This window comes from Gouania willdenowi, chromosome 9 (genome assembly GCF_900634775.1).
Source record: "Gouania willdenowi chromosome 9, fGouWil2.1, whole genome shotgun sequence".
Classification (NCBI taxonomy): domain Eukaryota; kingdom Metazoa; phylum Chordata; class Actinopteri; order Blenniiformes; family Gobiesocidae; genus Gouania; species Gouania willdenowi.
Window position 1 is genome coordinate 13,131,650 of NC_041052.1, and position 27,192 is coordinate 13,158,841.

Genomic DNA, 27,192 nt, shown 5'->3' on the forward strand with positions numbered 1-27,192 from the left:
CAGGCAAGTGTGCAGCCAGCAAAGTTTGACCGGGGTCCTTTTACAGTTACAACATGGCCGCCTTCTGCAAAGGCAAACACAGGTGGAAAATAAACAACCTTTTACGTGTTTTCACAAGAAATCTAACAGGTAAAGTCCTGCTAATTTGGTTCAGTCGTTGTGTATTTAACTTCTTAAGCTGAGAAAATTAGGTCAAAGACTCTCTGGTGGGTTAAAATAACGGAATAGTGTAAAGTTATTGGTATGTTTTCGATCCGTTTTTAACTCCGTCTCTATATTTTATCATAGTAATAATTTGATAAATTGCGAAAACTTAACAGCCCTGTCCTCTCCTGGTTAAAGCTTGCGTTTATATACTCTTCTTTTAAAACTGAAATGATTTGTGGGATTTAAAAGAGAATTTGCGTTTTTGATTATGCTATTAATCAACAAAATAACTATTATGAGATGACAAACAATGTGGTTATTGATACGGTTACTGAAATGGATGACAAATAGCATTTCTTTCTCTTTCATTTTAGTGCTTTCGTTTTCAGACGTTGCTGAGAACCTTTATTATTATTATTATTATTATTTTTATTTATTTATTTTAATCAAAGGGATGGAGACCAAGTAAACACATCTGTACACATTACATATATGTACTGATCTATTTTCTATAAATGGCTATTTTTAAACATTGTTATTCTCTTCAGACTTTGTAGAGTATTTGTTTTCTCTTAAATAAGTGGTGATTTAGTGAAATAAAAAGCCCTGTAGGTTTGACATAGTACTGTAATGTATATGCAATGGCTGTAAATCAGTCCTTTGAGTTTAACATTTTGTGTCATGAGAACTATAGAGTTATGAAGATTATTATTTTTATTATTTTAACATGTTAATTATCTCTCTTTTTCTTTTTTTAAAAAGAAAATGTGAATAAGGAGTCATGGTATCACCGTATCTTATTTTCCCACAGGAAAATGTGAATATGACCTTGTGGTCATTGGCGGTGGTTCAGGAGGCCTTGCTTGTTCCAAGGAAGGTCAGCTGTACTCCTAAATGTACTTTTTCTCATTAAAATACAATTATTAAAGTTACATGTGTGTTTACAGCTGCACAGCTGGGCCTGAAAGTTGCTGTTTTAGACTATGTGGAACCTTCAGCTCAAGGTAAATCCATCCCTACATGATCTGCTAATTCTCCTATTTTGAATAAAACACAAATTTTTCAAACAGGTACTAAATGGGGTCTTGGTGGTACGTGCGTTAATGTCGGCTGCATACCTAAGAAGCTCATGCATCAAGCGGCTCTGCTTGGCACGGCACTCAAAGATGCAAAAAAGTTTGGCTGGCAGATTCCAGGGAGTGTCTGCCACGATTGGTAAGTGTAACTGTGTTCTCAGTGTATTCACAGTTGTTTTGTTTTACTTTATTTTTTATTATTATTTTTTTTCTGATCCAGCCTCTTTAAAGTCAGAGTAGGATGAGTTTGGAGAGGATGTCAGTTCATTTTGCTCAAAGAGAGTTTCAAATCCACAGAAGATCAGAAGATAAACACCGCCCTCTAGTGATTTAGTTGCACAACAAGATTGTATCTGAGGCCAAGTCATTTGACTTTAAATTAGTGTTTATGTGAATATTGTTTGCTTTTAAATAGTGTTATATGCCATTTGTTACAATTGAATGTATTTTTTTGAAGAAAAAAAAACCCTCTTCAGGTCTCAAAAGACAACCTAAAAGTTATTTAAATTCCAAATATTGAGGGATTTTTTAAAATTTTATTTTATTATTATCTTAAAGAAACAATCCTTTTTAATTTTTTCATATTGACTAACGTTACGTCTTCGAAACCAGGGCCACCATGGCAGATGCTGTTCAAAACCACGTCAGGTCTCTGAACTGGGGTCACAGAGTTCAGCTGCAAGACAAGTGAGTAAGAGCAGATCATTGTGTTAGATACATACATACATATCTGAGCTGTGATATAGAGCTAACACAAAGATTATGGAGCTTTATTTATTCCTGTGGATGTGAGTTACCATGCAGTGATTTAAAGTTAATGTTATAAAGTGGATCTTTTACATTAAGTGGATTTGCTCTTAGCTAAACTTGCTTTACTAGCATTAGTGATATTGTTATCATTATTATTATTGATAAAATAAATAAACAATAATAATTGACAATATTATTACATTTATTGATAGAATATTATTATACTCGTTATTTATTATTATATTATTATTATTGATGGTAGAAGTTGTAAGATTAAATAACTTTTACTTATTCCTACCTCTTTCCTGTTCTGCTGTAGATATAATCACTATTGACATTATTAGTATTGATGTTATCAATATTATTATTATGGATAATACTATTATCTGTAATAAAATAAAATAATTATTCTTGATATAATCAATTTTCCGAGATGTTTACAAATACATTATATAATTTTTGAATTTGTGTGATTTTTATTTGCGTAAAGTGAAAAATAATCGTTTGCTAATTAACCGGTTTAAAGTTTATGCATAATTAAGTACCTTCTGCATTAGATTTTTTATTTTTTTGTGACTGGCTGGAGCACAAACCTTAGCCTGAATGTGCCCAAACTCAGCGTATTCAACTTTTTTAGTCCATTTTGAAAATGTTCTTGGACCTGAAATGCTCATATGTTTTTAAACTGCTTTTATATGGAACACTGATTCATTAAAGGGACATTTTTGACACGTTATCTCAGCATCTCGTTGGATGTTTCCTTGTTGTGTTTTTCAGTATAGGTTGATTGAAACTTAGTTCAGTAATGATCCTCAAGCTTTTGTGTACATCACATTCAACTGTTTTCACACGTTATTTTTCTCCGTCTGTAGGAAGGTGAAGTATCTGAATCTCAGAGGAAGTCTGGTGAATGAACATACTGTGAAAGGACTAAATAAAGCAGGGAAAGAGGTACGTTTGCATGCATTTGTTACTATAATGTAATATTATATATATATTAATTAATGTAAGAGAATACCAAAAATAAAAAAAATCAGTTCACCTGAATCATGGTCCTTTAGTGCTTGAATTGCTCTCAGCTTGCTTGTAAAAAGTTTGAATAGGCCTGTTTTTACAGATTGACTAACAATTTTCAAACCCAAGGAAATTATATCTGGTCAGGTCATTTCTTAGGTAAATGTTTTTTTCCAAAAATGTTAAAAAAAAAAAAAAAAAAAAAAAAAATTAGAAATATAAAAACAATCATGTAATTGAGGATTGAATTAAAAAGAAAAAAACATACAAAATGAAAATGAAAACTACAGATGTTCAAAGACTGGTCTGCTTAAAGAGTAACTCAATCCAAAAACCACTGTTTTCTGCTGAAAACAAATATATTTGGGTATAACATAGTGCTGTTAATTCATCCTTGTCCAACTCTTGACATTTTAGTCAAGTATTTTAATTTGCCATATTTTGTTGTAAAAGATAAGAGTGATTGGCTGCCCTCTATGGGTTGAAACCTGGCTATTACAATCACATTTTGTGACATTTTGGAGGCTTTTTATGTCACTGTTTGCCCCGCTCCTCCTATAAAAAATAGCTCCTGTGGACTTGGATTGAGAGAATTGTGAATAAAGAGCTATAGTGAGTGTTGTGTAGCTAGTTAGCATAGCTTAGATTGTTCATTGGAGATTTTATAGTATAGACTGGGCATGTCTCATCATCTCCAGGAGTCCCTCCCATAATCAAGGCATGTTTTAAATGTTCCCCCTAGTGGCAAGTCAGCCTAAACCAGGGGTTTGATTACTCTTCAAATGTTAGAGACTGATAATCACAGACTCACACACATTCTTCAATTCATAAACTCTATTTAGATTTGTTTCTGGTTTGTTGGAGGAAACCAGAGCACCAGCCAAAAATCCTTTCACGTTCATGCATCTTTTGTCCATTACATTTCAAATTTTTGAAAGTACAGATTATTGTCTTGGTGACCTGTCCAGGATTAACTCTATAGCTGACATGAGCTTTAGTGCCTTTTTAAACTGAACACGTGGATAGTAACTGATACGTAATAATGCAGTGAAGCCATATTTTGAAATCCAACTTTATTTGCCACTCATTTAAACTTTTTTCTACTTTTTTACAGACAATCCTGACTGCTAAAAACATAGTGATCGCTACTGGAGGACGACCCAAGTTTCCAGTAAATGTAAGTATCATCGCTGTCTTTTCACGTTCAGCAGCTTCCAGCACTTATTTGATTGGATCCAGTACCTTATTTAAAAAATGAGAAAAAAAAATTCCAACCCCTTTTTCACATTTAGGTGTTTAATTACATTTTGAAGTATTATATTTGGACAGCTGTCTTTTTTGAGTCGAGATCACTGAAAATGTCATTGTAAACACAAAATTAAATGTAGACACACCGCGCAAATGAGGAAAAGAGTGGAAAGTCAAGCCACGCCCCCACGCTACATCTAAAGGATGAATTTGCACAAAAATAGTGTTACGGCCCTGTCAGCAAGATGTGTGCGTGCGTGTGTGTAGTTAGGTAACATTACACAAAGTTACAAGCCTCAACAGTCTAAAGAAAGAAGAGGAGTCAGTTCTGTTTCAGTGTTTTAATTACTGATTGATCTGCTATTGGATGCACACCCACTATTGGTTGTGACTTTACCTGTTTTTACAGGTTCCTGGAGCAGCTGAGTACGGTATCACCAGTGATGACATATTCTGGCTGAGAAAGTCTCCTGGTAAAACGTAAGGATGTTTTCTGTTGCCCATAACCATTGTTAAAAACAGGTCCTCCAATCTTAGCTGTGTCCATGCCGTGTTTGACCCATTGATCGCTGACACGGCACATTGAGCTGTCACACACTGTAATGCTTCACCGGTGACACCGTTTGTTATTCTCCTGACAGCTTTTTTTTCCTCGCCTCGTGATTCAGATTAGCGGCGTGTATCCTGGCCTTTACAGAGCCAGCTCTTTAATCTAGCCTTTAAGCTCTTGTCATCGCCTGCTTAATTGGTCTTCCCTGATGTTTCCTCTTGGCGCACTGTGCAGATGTGACGAGGGGCCACGGCGTACCTGCAAAGCGGAGGTTGTTTGCTTTGCAGTGATGGATAAGCGGAAGTAATTATCTTGGTGTTTGAGCTCCAGATGGAACCTGGAGCATCAGATCTTTGTTTGACTACATATTTCATTTCTATGGTCATTTATTTTAACCAAACAAGTGAATAGACTTCTGAGTAGTAATGTATCATTGGGCAAACTAATATCATATAACTAATTTCATATTTAGTTACTATGGCTGAAGGCATGAATGAACACAAAATCTAAGCTAATACCTGTTACTGTAACTATTACTTACAGTATTTTCTTCCGAAACACCAAAGCTGTGCCGAGCAAGCACTCGAGCTCAGGAAGTCCTTTGATGCTGGAGTGGGATGCCTCCCTGTAGGCTGACAGCTTTTAGCTGGGGGTGAGCACCAGCTTTCTCACTGGGTCCCAAACTGGAAATGTTGTGCTGTCAAGCCCGTCACCTGTGCAGGTGAGGTCCAAACGAGTGTTTGTGCAGGCAGGGCCGGGACAGGAAGGGTTAGCTGCCAGTGATGAGTGTCTAATTGACCTCAAAGCTCATAGACGTCTCAATGACAGATTTACCCTAAAGGCCACACGTCTTTAGCAGGTGAATTTACAGTGCTCTTAGTATTTCCTCTTTTTTTTCTCTGTCAAAATTGTTTCAGAAGATCTAACCCAATATATTGTCAGACAAAGATAACTAGTGTTAACACTAAATGTACTTTGTCAGGAGGATTTATTCTAAGGGAACCAACCTTAGCCCTTAATGGGCGTTGAGTGCTGCTCAAGGTTTACAAGCAGTTACAGGGAATCTCACAGGTTTCCTTCTACAGGAGTTGTGGCTCCTCTGAGACCTTGACTTTTAGCTACAAGTTATCACTCTGCAGCCCACAGGAGGATCTCATGGATCTTCTGTTGAGACTCTTCCTCAGTTTATTACTCTTCCTGCGAGCCCGGAGACAGTCCCGTGGATATAAGGATTTCTCATTTTCACTCACGACTGCTTTGACTCTTTTATTAACTTCGCCAAGGAAGAGATGTTTTTGCTGCCTTTTTTTTTTTTATTTTTTGGTTTGCCTGTGATTAGTTTAACTCAAAAACTAATGGACAGATTTTGATTAGATTTTTGGGAAATATCCGGAATGAGATAAGGAAGAAGTGGTAACATTTTGGAGAGGATCCAGAACAGGATACTGATTCTAGTTCAGTTTAAAAAATCATTAATTCCCAATGTTCAGCTCTTTGAGCTGGTTCTACATTACCTCCTGCTTGCACCATTAAAGTGTGAAAGATCATGGTACCATGATCGGGGTCACTGATCCAGATAACTTCAAATATCTGGAAAAGAGGATATTTGGTGCTTGGGTGAGGTTTGCTTTCTGATGGGCGGATTCACTAAATGTTTAGGGGTATTAAAACATGTGCAAACGTCACTCCACACACTAATAAGTCGTACAAAGCCCAGGGAATCAGGAGTGCGTGGCTGCTGCACGTTGCAATGCACCCTCAATCTATTTAGCACGTTTCCCTCTAATGAATGTGTATTGTAGGCGGAGCTCACAAGGGGAGCAAAAAAAATGGGAGGAGGACATGCAAATAAATTAATGCAGTGGGCGCATTGCAATTCATCAAATCTGGAAGTGTTTGCGGTGATTGTTTTAGCTTTTTCCAGGTACCCTAAAAAGACAAATGGGTATAATTATGCAACTTCTTCAACAGTTAATTGACAAATTAAAATAAATTTAATTGATTCATGTCTATGGATGGGTCACCACATGGTGGATTTTTTCACATATAGGCTGATAAACGAGTGGCTTAAGAACAGTGTTTCCTTCTGACTCATCCATGTAGGAAGTTGTATAAGATAATCTGATGAAACTACAGAGTTATACTGTATTTCACTGATTTAAGGTAACAATTTCACAACCTCCCTCTCAGCTCTAATGCCCAATTGTGGTTATAGAGGTGGTTTGGCTTTCCAAGCCTATAACGCAATAAAAACATATCAGAAAGGTGACAGGTTTAAGATAAAGGAGACAGTATGTGAATGATGAAAGTGTAGAATTAACCTAAAGCTCTTTGCCTAATCTTCAGTAAGCCCATTTCACAATACGTGCTAAGAGCAGCAGGCGAATGTGCAGACGTGGGGAAAATGGTCACCAGTGCTTTTAGTGGTTCACAATCTTGTGGACGAGAGCAGGATGTGCCGCAGGCTGCCAGAGCTGTCAGGTGAAGCAGACCTGAAGGAGCGAAACATCTGATTTCAAAGGTGGAACACACACAAATGAAGGGCCTTGTCTGTGGAGGGTGACGGGCCTCACTCAGCGGGCTAATGTGTGGACTTGAGCCCTGAACATGGCACAACCCATCCGCAGGGATTAGCCTAAACACTCCCAATTAGCTCTCCTCTGCCATATTTCTCTCTTACAAGCGTGATTCACCCAGACCACACACGCACACAGAGACAGTGTTTTTAACTGCTGCCATTGTTACACTACCTTCTCACCTCTTTGCGTCTGTGGTTTTGAAGTTTTGTAATTCTTCACCTCACTGAGTAACAGAATTAAAATGTTGGCTTTTCACTTTGTTTGATTTAGCCAGTGTTGATAAGAAATGTACCTAACTGCTGCGGCTTGTTTTTCTCTTTTAGACTTGTGGTTGGTGCGAGCTGTATCCTTTACAGCAGTTTTTTTGAAATGGGGGTACGTGTACCCCTAGGGGTACATGATGGCACTACAGGGGGTACTTGAGAAAGAGAGAGTGGAAAATGTACATATTAAAGCATTAAAATATGGGGTTTTACAACGTTTATTTTTTTTTTTAGAAATGATAATCATAATAATGATGATAGAAATAATACATGATCTAATCAATAATCTTGGTTAGAACTTGAACTGGAAATACAAGGGTCAGTCTTGGTTGGGAGATGACCGGAAATGATAAAATCTATACAGATAAATCTATTCAGAAGGCACTAAATTCCACTTATTTACATAATGTGTACAAAATGTGTGTTATCACTTATTCATTCCATCATTATCTTCTATATTATTCTGAGCAAAATATTGTGGATGGACAAAGGGGGTAGTTGGGAACTACTGCTTTACAGGACCTTAGGTCATTGTATAAATCCCTCGGTTGACCAGGGTTTAAACGTCAATCAAGCCATTTTTTAGAGTGGAAGTAGAAATATGATGCATTTTTACTAAGATAAGTTACTTTTCTTTACATTTGGGAGAATTTCCATCTGAATTACCCCAAATATGTAGAAATAGTGCTCATCTTTTACACATAAAGGTGCATCCTTAATTCTGTGTCACTGAGACGTGTCCCTGGAGTGTGCAGGTTTCCTCACGGGCATCAGCTTAGACGCCACCGTCATGGTTCGCAGCATTGCGCTCAGAGGTTTCGATCAGGTATTCCTTCCTGTTTTTTTTCCCATTTAAGACTTTAATAATATGTTTAGGTATCATCGTAACTCACGCCTTCTCATTCTGCCTCTGCAGCAGATAGCAGGGCTGGTGACAGATTACATGGAAGCCTATGGGACCAGGTTTTTGTGGAAGTGTGTGCCAAAGAGAGTGGAAAGGCTAGCCTCAGGAGCCCTGCAGGTGACGTGGGCCAACGCCAGCACAGGCAGTGAGGAAAAGGACACGTTTGACTCCGTGTTATGGGCAGTGGGTAAGTGCGTGTCCATGTGTAAATGTGCACAGCACAATAACACCGCACACTTTGAACAAGATGCTAATGACCTTTTTATAAACCGATTTTAGATTTAGCTTGCTGTGTTTCAAACTTTGTGTTCATGTAACAAATGGAAACACTAGCAGAGCACCTGCATGCGGCAGGATCCCCATCAACATCACACTAATTTCTTCTTCTAATTCATCTCGAGGTTGACTCATGGAATCATTTTTTTATAGTATAAATGGAAATGTTCTGATTTACTTCTTTGTGATGCAAACTGGCTCATGAAAATATACATTGAAACGATTTAGTGAGAAAACAGTCCTCAGTACTGACATAAATCTACTTAAACAATTGTGTAAAAATATCTAAATTTCAAGAAAGACAATGTTTTAATTTTAAAATCCTAAAAAAATCCCAGCTATTGGATGAAAAAACACATTCTTTACAAAACGGATAACCAAATTTCCAATCATAAAAATTTACATCAACAATTGTCCCCACCTTATGAGCATGCATATGGGCAATCATTGAAAATATTAATAATAGTAACATTAATAATAATTATAATTATAGTAAAAATAATAATATAGGTAAATAAATACAGTGGGGGAAAACTGGACATACAGTAAAATGAACACTTGATTAAATCTGAAAAATAATTAACTTTGACATTCATGCTTCCTGGGCTCAACAAGACCACAAAAAAAAAATTTTTAAAAAGAAAATAATTGAAAGTTCAGCAGGAAGTAATTCCTACATATTTTTAAAATACCAACATGTTCAGGACAAGTGATCCACATTTCCTCTCAGTGTACAAGCTTTGGATTTCCAACACTAAATATGAAGCAGATTAAAAAGCTTCAGTATCACGCCGCCACTGAAGCATTTTGTGCAAAACTTTCACATTTAATCAGGTCGTCACACAATAGTTGGTTTTGAGGTAAAAGGCCTGAGTTAATGCAAAAACACTGGAAAAAAAACTACAAACATTTATTTTTTGGCTGTAGTTTGCTACACTCCAATGAAATTAAGTAAAACAGTCTCACAGGCCACACCCGTTGGTGATTTTTTTTTTTTTTTCCCTAAGTGCATTGTCAGCAGATTAGATAAAATTGAAAGCTAAAAACAAAGTAATAAAGTCTGAGTAATGGGAATGGCCACAGGAAGTGTTAATCACCCACTGCTGGCCCTCAGGGTGGAGAAGGGCAGGATGCACCCAGGCAGAGGGTCACCACGCTCCCCGTTTGTTGTCGGGCGTCGGGTTTTCCTGCCCGTGCATCTGTCACTGCTCTCCTCTGTCTGCCATCACTGTCCTCCTCCTCCTCCTCCTCCCTGCTCATCCATTCATCCTCTGTTCCACTGTTCCTCTGCCCCCCGTTCCACCAGCAGCAACAATGGAAGGAACATCTGTCACACACACGTTCAAAGCCAGCGCTCTGTTTCCGAAAATCCAAAAATCTCAGAGCGAGTTTGGACGTGAGGGACAGTCCCTGTGCCCAGTTCGTGTGACAGCGACAAGGATGTGTGTGACCCCACAGCTGAGATGACGTGGGTTCTTCCCTCCTGTGACGGAATTCCCAGGCTAAAAAAATGAATGAAAAAAAGCCACATAGGTGTTTTTTTCCTTCAAAGCATTGTGGGAAAACATGAGCTAACCATTAACTAACAAACGCACAAGCACAACAAACAGGCAAAATAACATGACCAGTCTAATTAGAGCATCGTTTTTCAACCTTGGGTTCGAGACCCCATATGGAGTCGCCTGGAGTTTAAATGGTGTCGCCTAAAATGATTAGTAATTGATTAAAAAAAAAAATGTCATTACTGATTAAAAATTTATTTTTGATTATTATTCTTTTGCATGTAAACAACACACAATCTTAAACAAGTGTATTCTATACTTTTGCTTTGTCAAATATATATCTTAGGGGAGTCCCGATCTGATATTGATATCGGATATCGGTCCGATATCAGCCAGAAAACGAATATTGGATTTTATCGGACTGCATCTAAAATCTCCGATATAATATATATATATATATATATATATATATATATATATTTTTTTTTTTAAATTTATTTTTTCAAAATCTTCTATTTTATTTTTTTATTTCTTTTATTGAGTCTTAGAATATTCTTATTCTAAAAGGTTAATTATATGTACGTAATCCATTGGTTTATAATAAATGGATCTGTTTTTTTCATAGTCAAGCCTTTTCTAACATTCCACACTACAAGATAAGTAATAAAAGTATGTATGATTCAGGCTGATATCATATCTATATTGGTATTGGCCGATACTCAAGGCTGCAATATCGGTATCATATTGGAAGTGAAAAGGTTATATCAGGACATCCCTAATAAATCTAGTTATTGATAATAGTAATAATAATAATAGCAATAAAATGCAATATATAAATATCTGAGCTGTCACAACTGGTTACTAATACTGGCAACTCTGTAATTGTAAAACAGTATAACATACTGTCAAAACTAATTATAGAAAAAAGAAATATCTTTAGGGTCGCTAGAAATCTTGATATCAACATGGGGTCATGATTTAAAAAAAGCTTGTGAATCACACTCTATCCTCTAGACTCTATGACATCTGTCCTGCTCCAGTAAACATTTCTCAAACAAATTAATCCAAATAATTTAATAAACATTTCTTTTGAGCTTTTTTTTTTTTTTTTTTTTAATTTTATCTGCTGTTCTTTTTGTTTTCCCTATGCCATCCTCTTTCTCACATATTGGGTTTCACCTGGTTGTATTCACATTTGTTTGCTATAATTTAAGAATGTTTATTCTTCTCTAACATCTCAATGGTTCATTTTGCACCTGAGTTCCTTTTGCTCTCTCACATTAACGCAAAGCCCTCATTTAAAAAAGACAGTCTCCACCACTTATTCATTTATTTTGGCATTTTTAGTAAATCCTCCACATTAGGTGAACAAACAGTGCTCAGTCTATTTGCCGTGCACCCTATTTAGCGCTCATTATTAGGGATCTTAGTAAATCAGGCCCAAATTTTTTCTGAAATCATACTTGTTTTACTTCTAATGGTTAATTATTGTTTTACTCCTCAGATCAAACGATTACATATTTTAGGTCTGTTTTTCTTTCAAAAATGTTCACATCCTGCCATAAAATCTCAAACTAAACAACCAAACGGTGTTAAAATGTCGTTAAAAGAATCGCCACAATTCCCTTTGTTGTGATGGTACTGTCTGGAACCTTGACTGGACTCAACTCGCTATGCATATAAGTACAACTGCGTCGGTTCCCATACAGTGAAGTGAGAAGCTGTACCGAGGTGGGCTTTGATGTGCGTCTGCAGGAGTTATGAGTACAAGGCCACTTCCCTTTTCTGTGGCCTTCCACTAAAACCAGGCACGGCCCCAGCCCTCAGTGGAGTTATTAAAGGCTAAAGTGGGCCGAAGGGGAACATATCACCATCGTCTACCACATCCTTCTCTGCAGCCCTGCCTGCCTCCACCTTCCTGACCTCATGGCCGCTCCCTTGTCCAGGTGTGCCTGCAGAAACACATCAGGAAACGCAGCATATTCCACACGTCCTGTCTGCACACAAACAGCAGGCGAATTAGTCATTCCCCTCTCTGCCCTTTACAGTGTTCAAGGATATCATTTAAAAATATTTCCTATAGTGCAGAACAATTTTGGAAAATAATCTGATTGTGATTTTTTTTTCCTCAATATTGCGATTGCGATTTAATATGCGATTATTTTTTCAAGGGCCTCTTGTCGTGTATTTTTCAATGAACACAAGCAATAAATCAATCTGTTTCATAATAAACAATTTCAGATTTATTTAAACTTTTAAATGAATATAAAATATTAATTTTTAAAGCACAGATTACAACAATAAAGGAAACAAATATGTGGCTTTACCTCTTCAACATATCTGGCTAACTTCACGTTTGAAGCATGTAAACATGTGGACTGCACTTCATAAACACTCTCTGAACTTAACAGGACAGTACGACGGGACAAGAAAATACCCCAAAGACTTGAAAAATGTGGGGGTTGGAGGGGGAAATAATTAAAAAAAAAAAGTTTTAAGTTGTTTAATCTAAAGTTGAAGAAAAAATGATTTGGATCTCTAGAGCTCATGTACACTGTTTACTAAAGACTTTAGATGTCATTTTGTGAGCTTGTTTAATAACTTTCTGTACCTAGTGGGCGTCGCCATTTTGGAGATTTCCGCCAATAATTGTTCACATATCATGTTGTAACTCCCATAGAGAGTCCATTGTGAGCATTTCAATCAGATGTTTAAGCTCTTTGCTACGCGTCATCCAGTTTTTTTTTTTTTAAAACAAACTACAGTTTTTCACCTAAATTAACTACATGCAGTCAAGGCAAATTTACTAAAACTATGACTAAAATGTGCAATAGTTTCTAAAAGTTATTTTTTTTTTTGTCCCTGAATGTAATACTGTCGAAGAACAAAGTTGTATTCAGTCAGTAGAGGTAAGAGTAAGTCTGTGTGAAATTATGTTAAATGAGCCAATAAGAAGTAACCTGTGCGGTAAGATAACCAGGGACAATTTAATGAATTCAGCAATTATTTTTAATTAACTAAACCCTTATTGATGATGTTTTTTTATTTATTACATTGAATTTAGACAAAGAATAAAATATAGAAAATCACCAAGTAAAATGTTCTTTAGGAGACATAAACTAAGAGTAAATGATATCAGAAGGGGAACAGGTATGCTTGTAGGTTACTTGATTCTTGTGACTTAAAAAAAAAGATATTGTATGATGTAATTTTGTTTTTATCAACTTATATCTTAAAACCTTTCTTGGCTTTGAATGAAGCACAGTGGTTGGCCTTCTGTCTGACTCATTTCCACAGGAATCACAGTCGCTCTCCCGTTTTGTCTTTGTTCATTTGATTGATCTGATAAGCCTTTTTGCTTCTTTTTCTTCGTCAGGACGTTTGTTGTTGGTTAATTAACCCAGTAGAGTAGAGGCTTCCCACTAATGTCACAACAAGCCTTGTGTGACGTGTGCGACTGTAATGCTCCAATTTGTCTCCAAACTCAAATCTAGTTTCTTATCAGCCAGCTCCTTCTTGTTGTGTCCTCGTCGTACAATAGGGCTGAACGCTCACTGCAGCTACTCTGAGTGGAGCTCCAGACAGGAAGTCCTGACATGTGGAAGTAAAGGGACGGCTGGTTCCGGAAATACTGCACTTGTAATTTAGTTAAAGTTAATTTACAAAATCTCACCTGTAGTCATAAACATTTATTACAACTTTAATAATTCTATTTAAAGATTAAAAAAAAATCTCTTCATTTGTGCAAAACAGGCACCTCTGGTAAATGCCTGCATAGTAGTCTCAACGTCCTTTAAAATATCATTCATTTTAACGTTGAACGTGAGAATATTCAATAAAATAAATTAGAAGACCATGAAAAATAACCTCAATAAATCCAATAAAATCAATGTTTATTATACAGTATCTGATATTTAAATACAGGCCGACGTAATCGATACTTGTTTTTTTTTTTTGTTTTTTTTTGCTGATATCAATATGGTATCGGGACACCCTTACTCTATATCCAGGTTGGGGTCAATTGTAATTATAGTCACATAATTGATTACAATTATGACGTTATAACTGTAATTGTAATTGGGTTCAGGAAATTGACTTAGTAATTGTAATGGCAGTGGCTATCCGTATCCGTTGCCGTATAAATATACCGACATTCTATCTGTACACAGCATGCCTCTTTGGCCAATTTAGGTCACGTGACTAAGACTAAACCTAAACTTTACCCTAAAAATGGTTGCGATATTGGGTTATAACCAAACCCTAAGATGCTACGTACTTGTACTTTGGTAACCGTACCAATAGCACCAGTGCAACCGTACAAATAGACATTTTCAATTGTAATTGGCATGGAAATTCTATAAAAACTGTAATTTGCAATTTAATTAAACACAAATCTAGGGAACCATGTAGAAGTTCTATGGCCTAGATATATGTACCTTCTTCACAGGATCAGACATTATTGTGAATAAGTGAATTTGTAAGTGCACTGGAAATTATTTGCAGGTATTATTCATGAATTTTTCAAAAAAAAATTATGGAAATAATAATAAATATAAATACTGCTACCCCTGCTGATACATTATTATTATTATTATTATTATTATTATTATTATTATTATTATTACAGAGATGGTAGAAAGATGATTTTGGCTGAATTTGATTAATTTCTGCATTGTGAATAATACATGTGTGACAAAGTGTATTGTGTGTAGTTAATTAACTTTTTAATACTAATAATTTTAATAGCAATGTCAGTTTCAATATGTTGGCAATATTTTACTTTGCAGCACAATACTTTCCTTTTTATTTTAATTTTTTTTTCAAATTGCGAGCTTTCCTATAGATTTGCCTGTGCTGCTAACATGTGTGTCATTGTGTTGAAATCAATGCAAAGCCGTTTCATTGCCACATCTCACCACAGTTTATATTACATTTCATCCAAACAGCAGTTTCCAATGTTTTGGTTTTAAAAGACAAAAAAATATTTAGCATTCCAATCTTTGGGGGAGTCTGTCGTGATCGCCAACTTCTCACGTCTCCCCCTGGTCTGTGCTCCCCGTCCCATTCCACCACACACGCCGTAGTGCACCGGCCGCCCCGCCTCCTCAGTCAGAGGCGAAGGGGAAGAACGTTGTTCTCCGGCTCCAGCCAGGAAAAAGGGTCTCTCGGGTTTGTTGTTTTTGCTGTTCGATAACATCTACATGGGTACCTTGAGGCTGGCTGTTTATTATGCTACTCAGGCAGGTTGGGAGGATTTTTTTGGCGAGAACAGAGTCTATACTCCATCACCATGGAGACACAGTGTCGACAGCATCAGTCAGACCTCCCCCAGGAAGTGTTAGAAACCTTGGCACCTTGGGGTGTCCAGTCCGGTGGGGTCAGTGGGATAGACGTTCCCAACAGCTCATCAGGGCAGCCCCCTCCTCATCTGTCCCATCTCACTGGATCGGACTGTTGATTCATTAGTGAAACTGAATTAAGGAATTATTCTCACTAGTATTTTATGAACATTTATATATATATGTGTGTGTGTGTGTGTGTGTGTGTGTGTGTGTGTGTGTGTGTGTGTGTGTGTGTGTGTGTGTGTGTGTGTGTGTGTGTGTGTGTGTGTGTGTGTGTGTGTGTGTGTGTGTGTGTGTGTGTGAATGATCAAACATCCAAAAATCATATTTTTTTAAACAATTATTTTTATGAAAAGTTTTTTTATTAACATTTTCCAATTAATTTGCTGCACTTTTCCAATACAAACTTTTTGAAATTATAAAATTTTCTTATTGCTTTTTTGTATATAACATAAGGTTTGAAGTGTTGTTTTCATATATTCTCCCTTAATCAGACATTTCTGAATTTTAAGGATATTTTATTTCACCTTTTTAATGCCTATTTTTTTTTTTTTAACAGTATCTTATTTTATGAAAGAAATCACGCTGATGTCATTTGATAAAAGTGCTAGGATGCGAGTGAATCAGTTACAGAGGCATTCTGTTTGAAGTGTTCATTCTCTAATCCAATGTTTTTCAACCTTGGGGTCATGACCCCTTGTGGGGCCGTCTAGAATTTAAATGGGGTCATCTGATATGTCTAGGAATTGATTAAAAAATAATTACTGATTAAAAATATATTTAAAAAATAAATTATTACTTTATATATATTCTTATTTATTAATATATATATACATATACATACATACAGTGGACCAAAAATGTATTTAATCAGTCACAAATTGTGCAAGTACTATCACTTAAAAAGATGAGGCCTGTAATTTTCATCATAGGAATACCTCAACTATGAGAGACAAAATCAGAAAAAAAAAATCCAGAAAATCACATTGTAGGATTTTTAATGAATTAATTTGCAAATTATGGTGGAAAATAAGTATTTGGTCAATAACAAAAGTTAATCTCAATACTTTATAATGTACCTTTGCTACAAAATGACTATTTGTAATTGGTGCTATATAAATAAAGTTGAATTATTAAACTATTAAATGTTAAGCAACAGTATTCTATACTTTCAGTGTAAAAATATCTGAGCTGGTGCAACTTGTCACTAATCTGTATACAAACATGATCAAAAACTAATTCTAGAAGAAAGAAAAAAGTCTTTTGGGTAGCCAAAAATGTGTAATATCAAAATGGGAACATGATCCACAAAAGGTTGGGAACTATTGCTCTAAACCAGGGGTCAGCAACATGGTGCCCGCAGGCCCCAGGTAGCCCTCATGGACCATGTGAGGGGCCCTTTGGAGCTCTAGTCACCAATGAGCTTCATTTAAAATCTGATTTACGTTCCAGGATTTAAACTCACAAAGATAAAGACGGCAGATGTAGTTAGAGTTAAATACTGCTGCACGTGATAAAGTTTCAGTATGAACCATTTTTTATGTTTATATTCACTGAAACATTGTGACAAATGTTTTTAAATGCTGCAGATTTTATGTATGTGTTGTGGTATGTTACATATAATAATGTGATATATAGATAAAATATGTATTTTTTTAAATGCAAGGTGGATTTGACATGTTTTACGAGTAGTTATAAGTTGTTTGTTAGTCACCAATAAAATAGCAACATGGGGATTTTGTATTTAATGTAGAAAATGAAATCGTTGAATACATTAGGAGAAATAAAGTGTTGCTTGTTGAAACTTCAACATTTTCGACCTTTTTAAGTTACTGCGAGCCTTCCTTATTATCTTACCCTCTAATTAAAGTGAAACGGTGAAAATGTAGCATTTAAGAACCTCTTTTCTAACTGGTAGCTCTTCAGACTATACAGTACCTATGAAGTAGCTCACAGTTTCAGAAAGGTTGGTGACCCCTGAGCTAATCCCACCCCCTTTATCCTCTGTGGTCATTTAAACAGTGTTTTTGTGAGGCTTTCCCAGGTGTTTTATGGTTCCTTTGCTCTTTTGTCTCCTGTCCACCACAGGTCGAGCTCCTGAAACCAAAATCCTCGGCCTTGACAAGCTTGGTGTGAAACTTAACAGTGAGACGGGGAAAATAATTGTGGCTGCTGATGAATCCACCTCCGTGCCAAACATTTACGCATTTGGTGACATCGGTGAGGTAGGCCACTGAACTGAGGCTCTCACGCACACGCACACACAAGCATCAAGTGTAAAAGATGGGATCACTTTCTTCAGTTCACAGTCATGCATTATCCAAATCTTTGTCATTTTAATTTAAATGAAAAACAGAAAAACAGCTGACCGATCTGCACCAGCTGGTCTATATATAGTCTCTGGCTCTGAACTCATCGTGTTAATAGTAGTCAGACATGATCCACCCAGTGACAGAATGTTGTTTCAATCCAACCAGCTGTGCACATCCTTCCTGCCTTTCAGGCCTTATGACACACACACACACACACACACACACACACACACACACACACACACACACACATACACACACGCACACACACACACCCTAACCTGTCTGTCGTCTTCCGACAGTAGAATGTTTTTTTTCTTTCTTGTTTTTAATGTTAAAGTTGGAGAGTTTTTGTGTTTCTTAAAGCGTCCAACACTGTGTTGTATTTTTCAAGGCTTAGAAAATGCTGCCAAAATATGCATTAGAGTGACGCAGGCTGTCTGATGTGAAAACATTTGCTAGAATAACAACACACACACACACACACACACACAGTCGCACATGCACTCGGTGCAGGAGATGTTTTGGGACAACAGGATGTGAGGAGGTAATTTAACTGGTTGAAGTCATGCCGTCAGAATTGCCCTGCGGTGCCTGTGTGCGTGTGTGTGTGTGTGTGTGTTCCTGTATACATATCTATGGATAAATGTTTGTCTGCTCTGGCATCCATCCAAAACAATAAAATCTAAACCACAGAATCAAACTGCTTTGTCAGTGAGCTGAATGATTTAAAAGCCTAACACTCAGTACAAATGGCTCTTTGTCAGAAATATTGAAAGCAAAAATGATTAATGGCTAATTTTTTATTTTATTTTACTTTGTCAGTTATCTTTTATTTGCTTATTTTTAATTAAATTAAAGTTGTGCTTAAAAATGTACATATTCTGGCAAAATGGGTGAAATATTTACTTGACATTTCACAGTAATTGTAAAATGTGTCATTGTTTAGTCGAACTCAATTTTGAAATTAAATTGATAATCTTTTTCACTCACTCCCATTTTTTATAAATGTAGAAAAGTACAGTATGTGATTTTGTTTTATCAGGCAATGCAAATAATTTGTGGAAATCTTTTTTTTTTTTTTTTTGCCTTTTTTTAAAATATATTTTTAGACAAACCTAGGCTTTATTTTTTAAATTATGATTTTTGTTTGTTAAGGTGCAAATAAGTAGTTGCAAAATTCCAGCTGCTCTTTGCAGATTTGTTTGGAATAAGTTAAAATGAATCCGTATCTTTTTTTTCTTTTTTTTTTTTAAATACAAACTACATAGACTTTTACTTCAACCCAATTTTAGATGGAATTTATTTTTCTCTTGTTTTTTTGATTTTTTGTACTGCTGTACAACCCATTTGCATTTAAGCCTTTGAGTAAAAACTTGTCATTCTCTGGTAAAATTCATGGTTTCAAAAATGTCAACAAATTATGAAGTTCCTTATTTCAGTACTAGACAATCTAACCACACGTCTTCTTAAAGGTCCCATGTCATGCTATTTTTCACCCATCTTTGAGGTTTATTTTCCCAACTGTCAACAGTGCTCAGTATATAATGTAATATATATACTGCATATATGTACAGCAAGAGAATAAAGGATGTTTGATTCATCTACACCTAATCCACAAATGGCGTAATGGTTACACCTACTTGCTTCTTGAAAAACACATGATTAATCACCCAAATCAAAGTCACTATTGTATAATTATATCCATTTTAGAAGCTCAAGTATCAGGAGTCACATTCTCCAAAAATACAGAAAACTGTGTTTCAAAAATCACTTTTTGTCCTGAAAGATCAGGAGGTGCTCAATGTCAGGTGATGTTACAAACTATTATTCATGGCAAAGTTGAGAAATGATTGATATTGTTTTGCATGACGACTGTGAGTAAGTTTTTATTTATGTTTTTTGCGTTAGGGTCGTCCTGAGTTAACCCCAACGGCTGTTAAAGCAGGAAAGCTGCTCGCTCGCAGGTTGGCCGGTCACAGCACTGAGCTCATGAATTATGACAATGTAAGACACACACACGCACACATGCACACGCGCACACACACACACACACCCACGCACACACACAAGCATCAATTGTAAAAGATGGGCTCACTTTCTTCAGTTCAATTCATATTTGGTTCCTCCATTTTTTATTAAGGAATTGTATCGATTGATAATGTTGAAAAGTTTTGGTTTTTTTGACAGGTGCCCACCACAGTGTTTACCCCCCTCGAGTATGGCTGTATGGGTCTGTCTGAGGAGGAGGCTGAGAGGAGACATGGAAAAGATGGTATCGAGGTAAAATCCTGTTGTAAACGTTACATTTTCAAAAACAACAACAACAAAATTGCAAATTAATTTCAGTGTTTTTGATGGAAAGATTTTACAGTCAACGTGATTCTTCGAACATCCTTCCATTCATCCATGAATGTATTTTATTGTGGAATTTAAATTTATTTATAAATAAATATGTTACGGTAAAGTAGTGTATGTATTCACTTTAAAATTACCTTACATGCCCCCTGGAGGTCCTCTGCGTACCCACAGGGGTACACCTACCCCCTTTTGAGAAACTCACATCAAGTGAGGTGAACACCTTTTTTTAGGATCATGTCTGATTTGTTAGTAGAAATGGGACCTACATAATAATTGGTAGGTATCAATTATGTTGTAACTCATAATTTAAAAATGCATTCCAATAGCACAAAAATTTGACTTAATTTAGAATAATGTAAATTACTAATAATACCAATGCACAAACATTCATCATTTTAACACTGAAATAAATAATAAAAAAAAAAGATAATTTATTAAAATTTTGACTTTGAACACTTTCCAGATAGCTCATACACTGGCAATACACACCTTAACTTATGCGCTTTAATTGTAACTATTATATTCATGCACTTTGTATTGTTAATTGACTGATTGTATTGTATTTATGTACTTTAAGCCTCGTTCATAATGTTTGTTTTATGCCCTGCCAATGGACAACAGATGTAAATTTTTGCTAACTCTGGTGCATTTACAATATGTAATTGTTTTTACATTTGTTCATCAATGTGCACTGTCCTTTCAATTAAAGAGGAAAAAAAATAAAGATAGTAATAATAATAATTTGAGGGACCTTTGTAAAAACAAGATCCTAAATAAGCAACAAATGACTAATGCTCACTCCACGGCTTCTGCTGCTACTACAAAAACCTCCCTCATCTTCAGATTATTGTTGCAGAATTGGAGGATGTTTGTTGTAGTTTGGTAATATGGGTGTATTAACCGTACCCGTCGTGTCTGAAAGGCAACGTGCCGCACACACGCAAACAAAGCTTGTTTGTGCAGAGCCGACATTTTCCTCCAACACCTAAACAAACATTGACGTGCGTATTCAATGCAGCCGCATGTGCAGCCCTATGTTTTAGCCGCTTGCGTACGTGCACAATATGCCAGACACTAGCAAACACCTGCACAGGCCCAGCGGTAAATGGTTTGGCCGGCGAGCCTGGACTCCCGGCTGTGAGTGACAGGGGAGCAGGAGGCCTGATTGAGGCGTGTATGAGGCGATGACAGCAGAGCTGAGATCTGAGGAGGAGCTGCAGCACCGGCCTCTCCAACAGCTGCGCGGCTCACGCAACTTGTGTCGGCACGTTTTGCACGTAGAACGAAACGCAGCACATCCACGTCTCAGTGAGGAGCTTGAAACCCAATCGGCAGCATGAACCAACACTTAAAATGAAATGTGGCTTTTAAACTGATTACAGTTAGGAATTCAAACAGGAAGATAAATATCTTTATTTTGTTTAATTCAAATACGTCATTACACATAAGACACAGAGGACGGTTGTTAAAGAAATTTCTCTGTTTTTGACACTCAAATGCAATGTACGGTATACTAAGGGTGTAAGAAAAAAAAATCCATTCTGCGATATATCGCGATATTTCACTGCATGATTATCGTATATTTTCAAAAAACGTCCAAATTTAATTTTTTTTTCATTATCATGTTTTTTTAACGAAAAAAAGCGAACCACATAAGACCTTGTTAAACTACCTCACTCCTTGCACTTTATTTTAATAAAACACTGAGCACATATATCGATACATATACCTTTTTGTTTTTTAAGAATTTAGCAGAATCAGAAGCAAAAATAGAACTTTTTTGAAAAATGTCATTTGACAGTTTGATAAATATACCAGTTGTTTTTTATAAAGGTGCTTGAATTACAGTTAGTTGCCATTTACGTGTTCTCGCCAGTTTAAAACAAATTTAAGAATTGTATTTCTTACCATTTTGTACTTGTAAAGGAGAAATTTGTAATTACTGATATCGCGACATATCGTGATGTATATCATATTGTTTAGTATCCGGGTATTTCTGAATACATCATATTGTGACAAGCAAATCGTGAATAATATTGTGTCGTCAGATTATTGGCAATGCACACCCCTAGTGTATACTGAGCCAATAATCATAAAAAACACCATTTGTGTTCATTAAGCATCTTTTGTGTTTTTGTGCAGGTTTATCATGCTTTCTACAAACCATTGGAGTTTACAGTTGCTGATCGTGATGCCAGCCAGTGTTACCTCAAGGTTAGATCACATCACATTTTTCCTTTTGTCTCAGACTATTTGTTTTTCCTCTTTTTTAAGGAAGACAAACACAAACATACTGCGACATGGTTTGAGTCAAGATTAAACCTTCCTGTTTGTCACACTGTAACTATTGATAAGACATAACGTTAAACGTAAAAAGAAACCTGAACCTGCTGCTCTAATAGGACACGTTCATTCAAAAACAATTATTTTGGTAATAATATTTAATTATTGACCTCTCTTTAGGTAATATGTGAGCGTGGGGGCCATCAAACCATCCTGGGCCTGCACTTCACTGGTCCCAATGCTGGAGAAGTCACACAAGGTTTTGCGTTGGGCATCCAGTAAGTTCAACACATTTGATATTTTTGTCCATTTTAATTGATTTTTCAGCAAAAATATGAATTATTTCATTTTTTAAAAGTCTGCCAGGTTATCACCACTATTATTGTGAATCTGGTTCAAGTTAAATAAAATTCTCTGTAACTAACCGTAGATGCATCACGGCTTTAAACAGAGATTTGTGTTTGCACTCAATGAAGCTTTGCAGAATTTCTGGTTTTACAAAATGACAAAATCAGTTTGTCAGCTGTTAATTCTATTAGAATATCTTTTGTTTATTTTTATTCTCATTTATTACCCTGTAGTTCTGTTATAATCAGACATCATAATACCTTTCATGTGCTTTGATCACTTTGTGTCTAACAATGGGTTGAGTGTGTAATAGGTTTATATGGACAGATTCCTATGAAAATGAGGTAAATAAGTTTACTTTTTCTTAACTAAAAAAATTAAAGCTACTGGTGATGATCCCTAACATTTTTCACAACACAAATAAAGACAGTGTAGGTCTGAAATCATTAAATCAAAAAACGGGAGAATTTATGTTGAATAAATGTCAAAGGTTGAAATGTTTTTGACTCCATCACAAACAATGGGTTTGTTGACGATTGGTCATGTGGCTTGAGCTGTGGAAAAGTTTTGAGCATTGCATTGTGGGATTGGGAATGCCACTGCAATGTTCAAAGTTTCATTTCTGATATTTAGGAAGTGTTTAGTTCATTCTTACTTTGTTTCTTTGCCAGACAAGGACGGCAGTGATTCAGTTGATGCCATTTTTGTTCTGGTTCGTTTATTTATTTGACGTCCCTCCGTGAGACAATACATTTTGGTCGTATTCGGGTATTTCAGTGAAAGCCATGATTCTATTATCTGCCATTGTCTGTGAAAACACCAGAATAACAGAGTTTTTAAAATGTTAGGGATCATCCCCAGCAGCTGTAAGACAAAACGTTTTGTCCCTTGTTTTGTTTCGGAGATTAAAATGTTTTTAGTGAACTCACTGTTTGGTTTGGCTATGATGAATTCCAGTGTGATTTTAATTCACTTTAAAAATTCCATCATTTTCTGTTGATCTCAGGTGTGGAGCGACCTATTCCCACCTCTTGCAGACAGTAGGAATCCACCCAACCTGTGCGGAGGAGGTGGTTAAGGTCAGCATCACCAAGCGCTCTGGTTTGGATGCTACAGTCACTGGTTGCTGAGGTTAAGCCCCTCGGCCTCTGATCACACAGTGAGCACAGTGGATCCTTTAGTCATGGCAGATAAATCTCTCTCTCTCTCTCTCTCTCTGTTTTGCTCTGGACTTTTCCCGGCTCACCTGAATCACGGTGCCAACGGTAAAGGTTACTGACATGTCCAATAATTAACAAGTCGTAGAAATCCTCCTAAAGCTCCAATCAGGTCATTGAGAACTTACCTTTTTACGTTAGAAATGTCTGAACAAACAGGCTCCTCCATCAGGGCTACAGCTCTCTCTCAGGTTTGTGTTGAAAACGTGACAGAAATGCAGACCGATTCCCCCTGAAACATTCTCCTGAATATATATTCCGCAAATATTGTTGTTTCTCTGGCTGTACTTCCTGACCATTATTCTTAGAGGTGACACATACCATACACCCTCCCACTGTGACACTGATGGATGGCCCCGGGGCCTTCGCTGCAGCGACACCGCTCCATTTCCCATGGACACACACAAATATTCGGCGGGGCGCCTGTCAGTCAGCCAGCAGAGACCTGAGCCAGTCAGCCCCCCCCCCAGTTTATTTAGGACCCAGCATAGTCCAGCAGAGCCTTCTTTTCCCTTCTTTTTCTCTAATGCATAGAGGCAGTACAGTGGGAGCACTGATATTAGCTGTTTAACACTGTTTGGCAACGTACAAGGCACAGAGACCTCAATGTATTGATTATTCTCCTGTGAGAGGCCTTTAAGAGCTGTAATACTCTGCTTTACCCACAGGTGGTACTATTGCTCTCCAGTTATGCTTGTTTTATTAACGGGAGTAGAAGGCAGGCTGAAGCTGATGCAGGATAAAACATGTATTTGAATACAGTCAGACTTCACTTTACACCTTAATGATGACAGCTATTAAAGATCTGTACTTGCTCCTATAGCAGAGCAGAGCAGAAGGCTGACTCTATTAGTGCCACAGTGATAAGGATTATCTATTGTGTGTTTACATAGAAGGCAGGTTAGCCCTCCAGAGTCATCACCTCTGAAGATAAGGCAAGTTGTTTATATCATAGAGCAATAATGGAGCCCAACAGTTGCCAAAAAAAGCTCAACTGTTGATCCTGAACATGTTGGCTTTATTAAACCCACGGCTGTCATTATAGAAATGGTGGGGCCTTCGAGGAGGCTGCTGGATGTAGTTTATTTGTATTTGAAGTCTAATGTGCCCAGTCTGAATAATGATGGCGATGAGGGGAGTGACGGCGTGCCAGGAGATGGAGAGAGGAGAAAAAGATGGAGCTACCAGGCTTATTTGGACCCGTGCCGGAGGAGAGAGAGAGCGAGCCCAGGTTAGGGAGGGACGGGGATTCCTGTGCGCTGTGTTCAGGGCTGAGGTGCTGACTGAAGGACCCTGACCTCCGCTCAGCAGGAACAGCTTGACTCCATCACTCGGAGCACAGAGGGCTCAAATGCTGGAGAAGGCTTTGAGGGGGGCAGATAGGACGGGCCAGTGGACAGACAGAACCAACCAGTCAGACAACAAGCTGTGCACTGTGTATCAGAGTCCATGTTTCTGAGGTTGAAGAGTCACTTTGGAGAAAACCAACGCAGCCTGAGCAAGTTGTTCAGTTTAACTGTAATGTCTATTTGCTCTTCAGCCTCCACCTCTGTCCTGTTTTGTTTTCTGTTATCAGCAACGTTTGTCTTCATGGTCCAAGACTTGGCCAGTAATAAGCTGTTTTCTTTATGTAAAGAGGTCAGGGTTTAATGGCTTTAATGGCTGCCAGTTAATGATGACCTGCACTAAAACCCAAAACTGGTGAGTGCAGGTTTGATGTCTCCTGGCTGCAAACTTTAGTCACTGTACATAGAGAAGTGTAATTATCCACTAAAGCTTATTCATGCATATTTTCTATGTAAAGTAATAACTTAAATGTTGTTTTAAATTAAAGCTCTCAGTTTAAAGTTTCAGTGTTTTATGTCAACCTACATGCCTGACAGATAGAAGTCTATGTATGCTGTATGCTATAGTACAGTGAGGTAAAACTCACATTTCAAGGGTCACATACAACCCAGTCTGATCTCAACTGGGCCGGACTGGAAAAATCTATGGATTTGTGAAAGAAAAAACAAAGCAAAAATTCACAAATGTAATCCCCCAGTTCACACGTTCACTTGTCAGAAATTGTAAGTCACTTACAATATTCTGAATGTTAAGCAACTGGTAAAATTTTTTTGAATTTGCAAGTAATTCTCTCAAAATATGCAATGTATTTTGTCATAATTCTGCAGTATAGATTTTGTTATTATAATTTTTTTCAATATCACTACAAATATTGTCGTACTGCTTGCCACATCATATTTTGATGGAGTTTGGGATTTACAAAGATTCATGTCTTTGTTGTGATTTCTTCAAACAAGATCTTTCTGCAGGCCGGACGAGATGCTCTGGTTTGCCAAATTGGGCCTCGGGCCTTGAGTTTGACACTATTTTACAAATGAAAAGTGGGAGGAAATTTTGTGGAAACTTATTCTAATATCACATTATGTCAACATTAAAAAAGATCCAGAAAGTGAATTTCTGTAAATCCTTTCAGGCTGATCTAAAAAAAAAAAAAAAGAAGCATTTCATGACATGAGTGTTAATATGAAGAAATCCTCCAGAGATGGACATACGCTGACCCCTGCCTCTGCTAACAGGCAGCTCTGCTATGCGGTGCTGTCACTCAGCTCTCTACACCAACAATGGCTGAAATTCCAGTGTGTTTGTTTGGTTAAGGACAGCACTCTCTGAAACCCCTGAACCTCCTCACGATCCACAGCAGCGTCACTCACCCTTAGAATGAAGTCGGTGTCAGTCCAAGCCCAGACAGTGGGAGTAAAGTTCACCCGCCGTCTTGAGAATACTCAGCCCCTTTTAGCAATTGTGTCCATTTTGCTGCTCCACAATGAAACAAACGCAGTAAATCCACCTCTAAATGCACTTAGCAGAACATGTCAACGTGTCAGCGTGTTCGGTTCTACGCATCGTCTTAATCCAGACTATTGAACACTGACAGTTGTATGTGAGTCACACCTTCACAAGGTCTTTGTCAATTCAAGTTCTGAACTTTGTCAGCCATGTTGGATGAGCTGAGC

General features: G+C 37.1%; 1 protein-coding gene across 2 annotated transcripts; it reads left to right on the top strand.

The window, feature by feature from the left end:
* On the top strand, nt 1–26,019 carry txnrd2.2 (thioredoxin reductase 2, tandem duplicate 2). 2 transcript variants are annotated; one of them, XM_028457187.1, is made up of 17 exons: nt 1–129; nt 959–1,024; nt 1,095–1,151; nt 1,218–1,362; nt 1,836–1,910; nt 2,846–2,924; nt 4,102–4,164; nt 4,645–4,715; nt 7,688–7,707; nt 8,362–8,453; nt 8,544–8,718; nt 17,740–17,876; nt 19,875–19,970; nt 20,154–20,246; nt 22,467–22,538; nt 22,788–22,885; nt 23,962–26,019. In XM_028457187.1, exons 1-17 carry the CDS (start codon nt 54–56, stop codon nt 24,083–24,085), a joined length of 1,539 nt encoding a protein of 512 aa, XP_028312988.1. In that variant the 5' UTR covers nt 1–53; the 3' UTR covers nt 24,086–26,019. The 2 variants fall into 2 exon arrangements, with proteins under 2 accessions (XP_028312988.1, XP_028312989.1); XM_028457188.1 differs by having other exon boundaries at nt 8,547–8,718.
* Nucleotides 26,020–27,192: the final 1,173 nt, after the last annotated feature.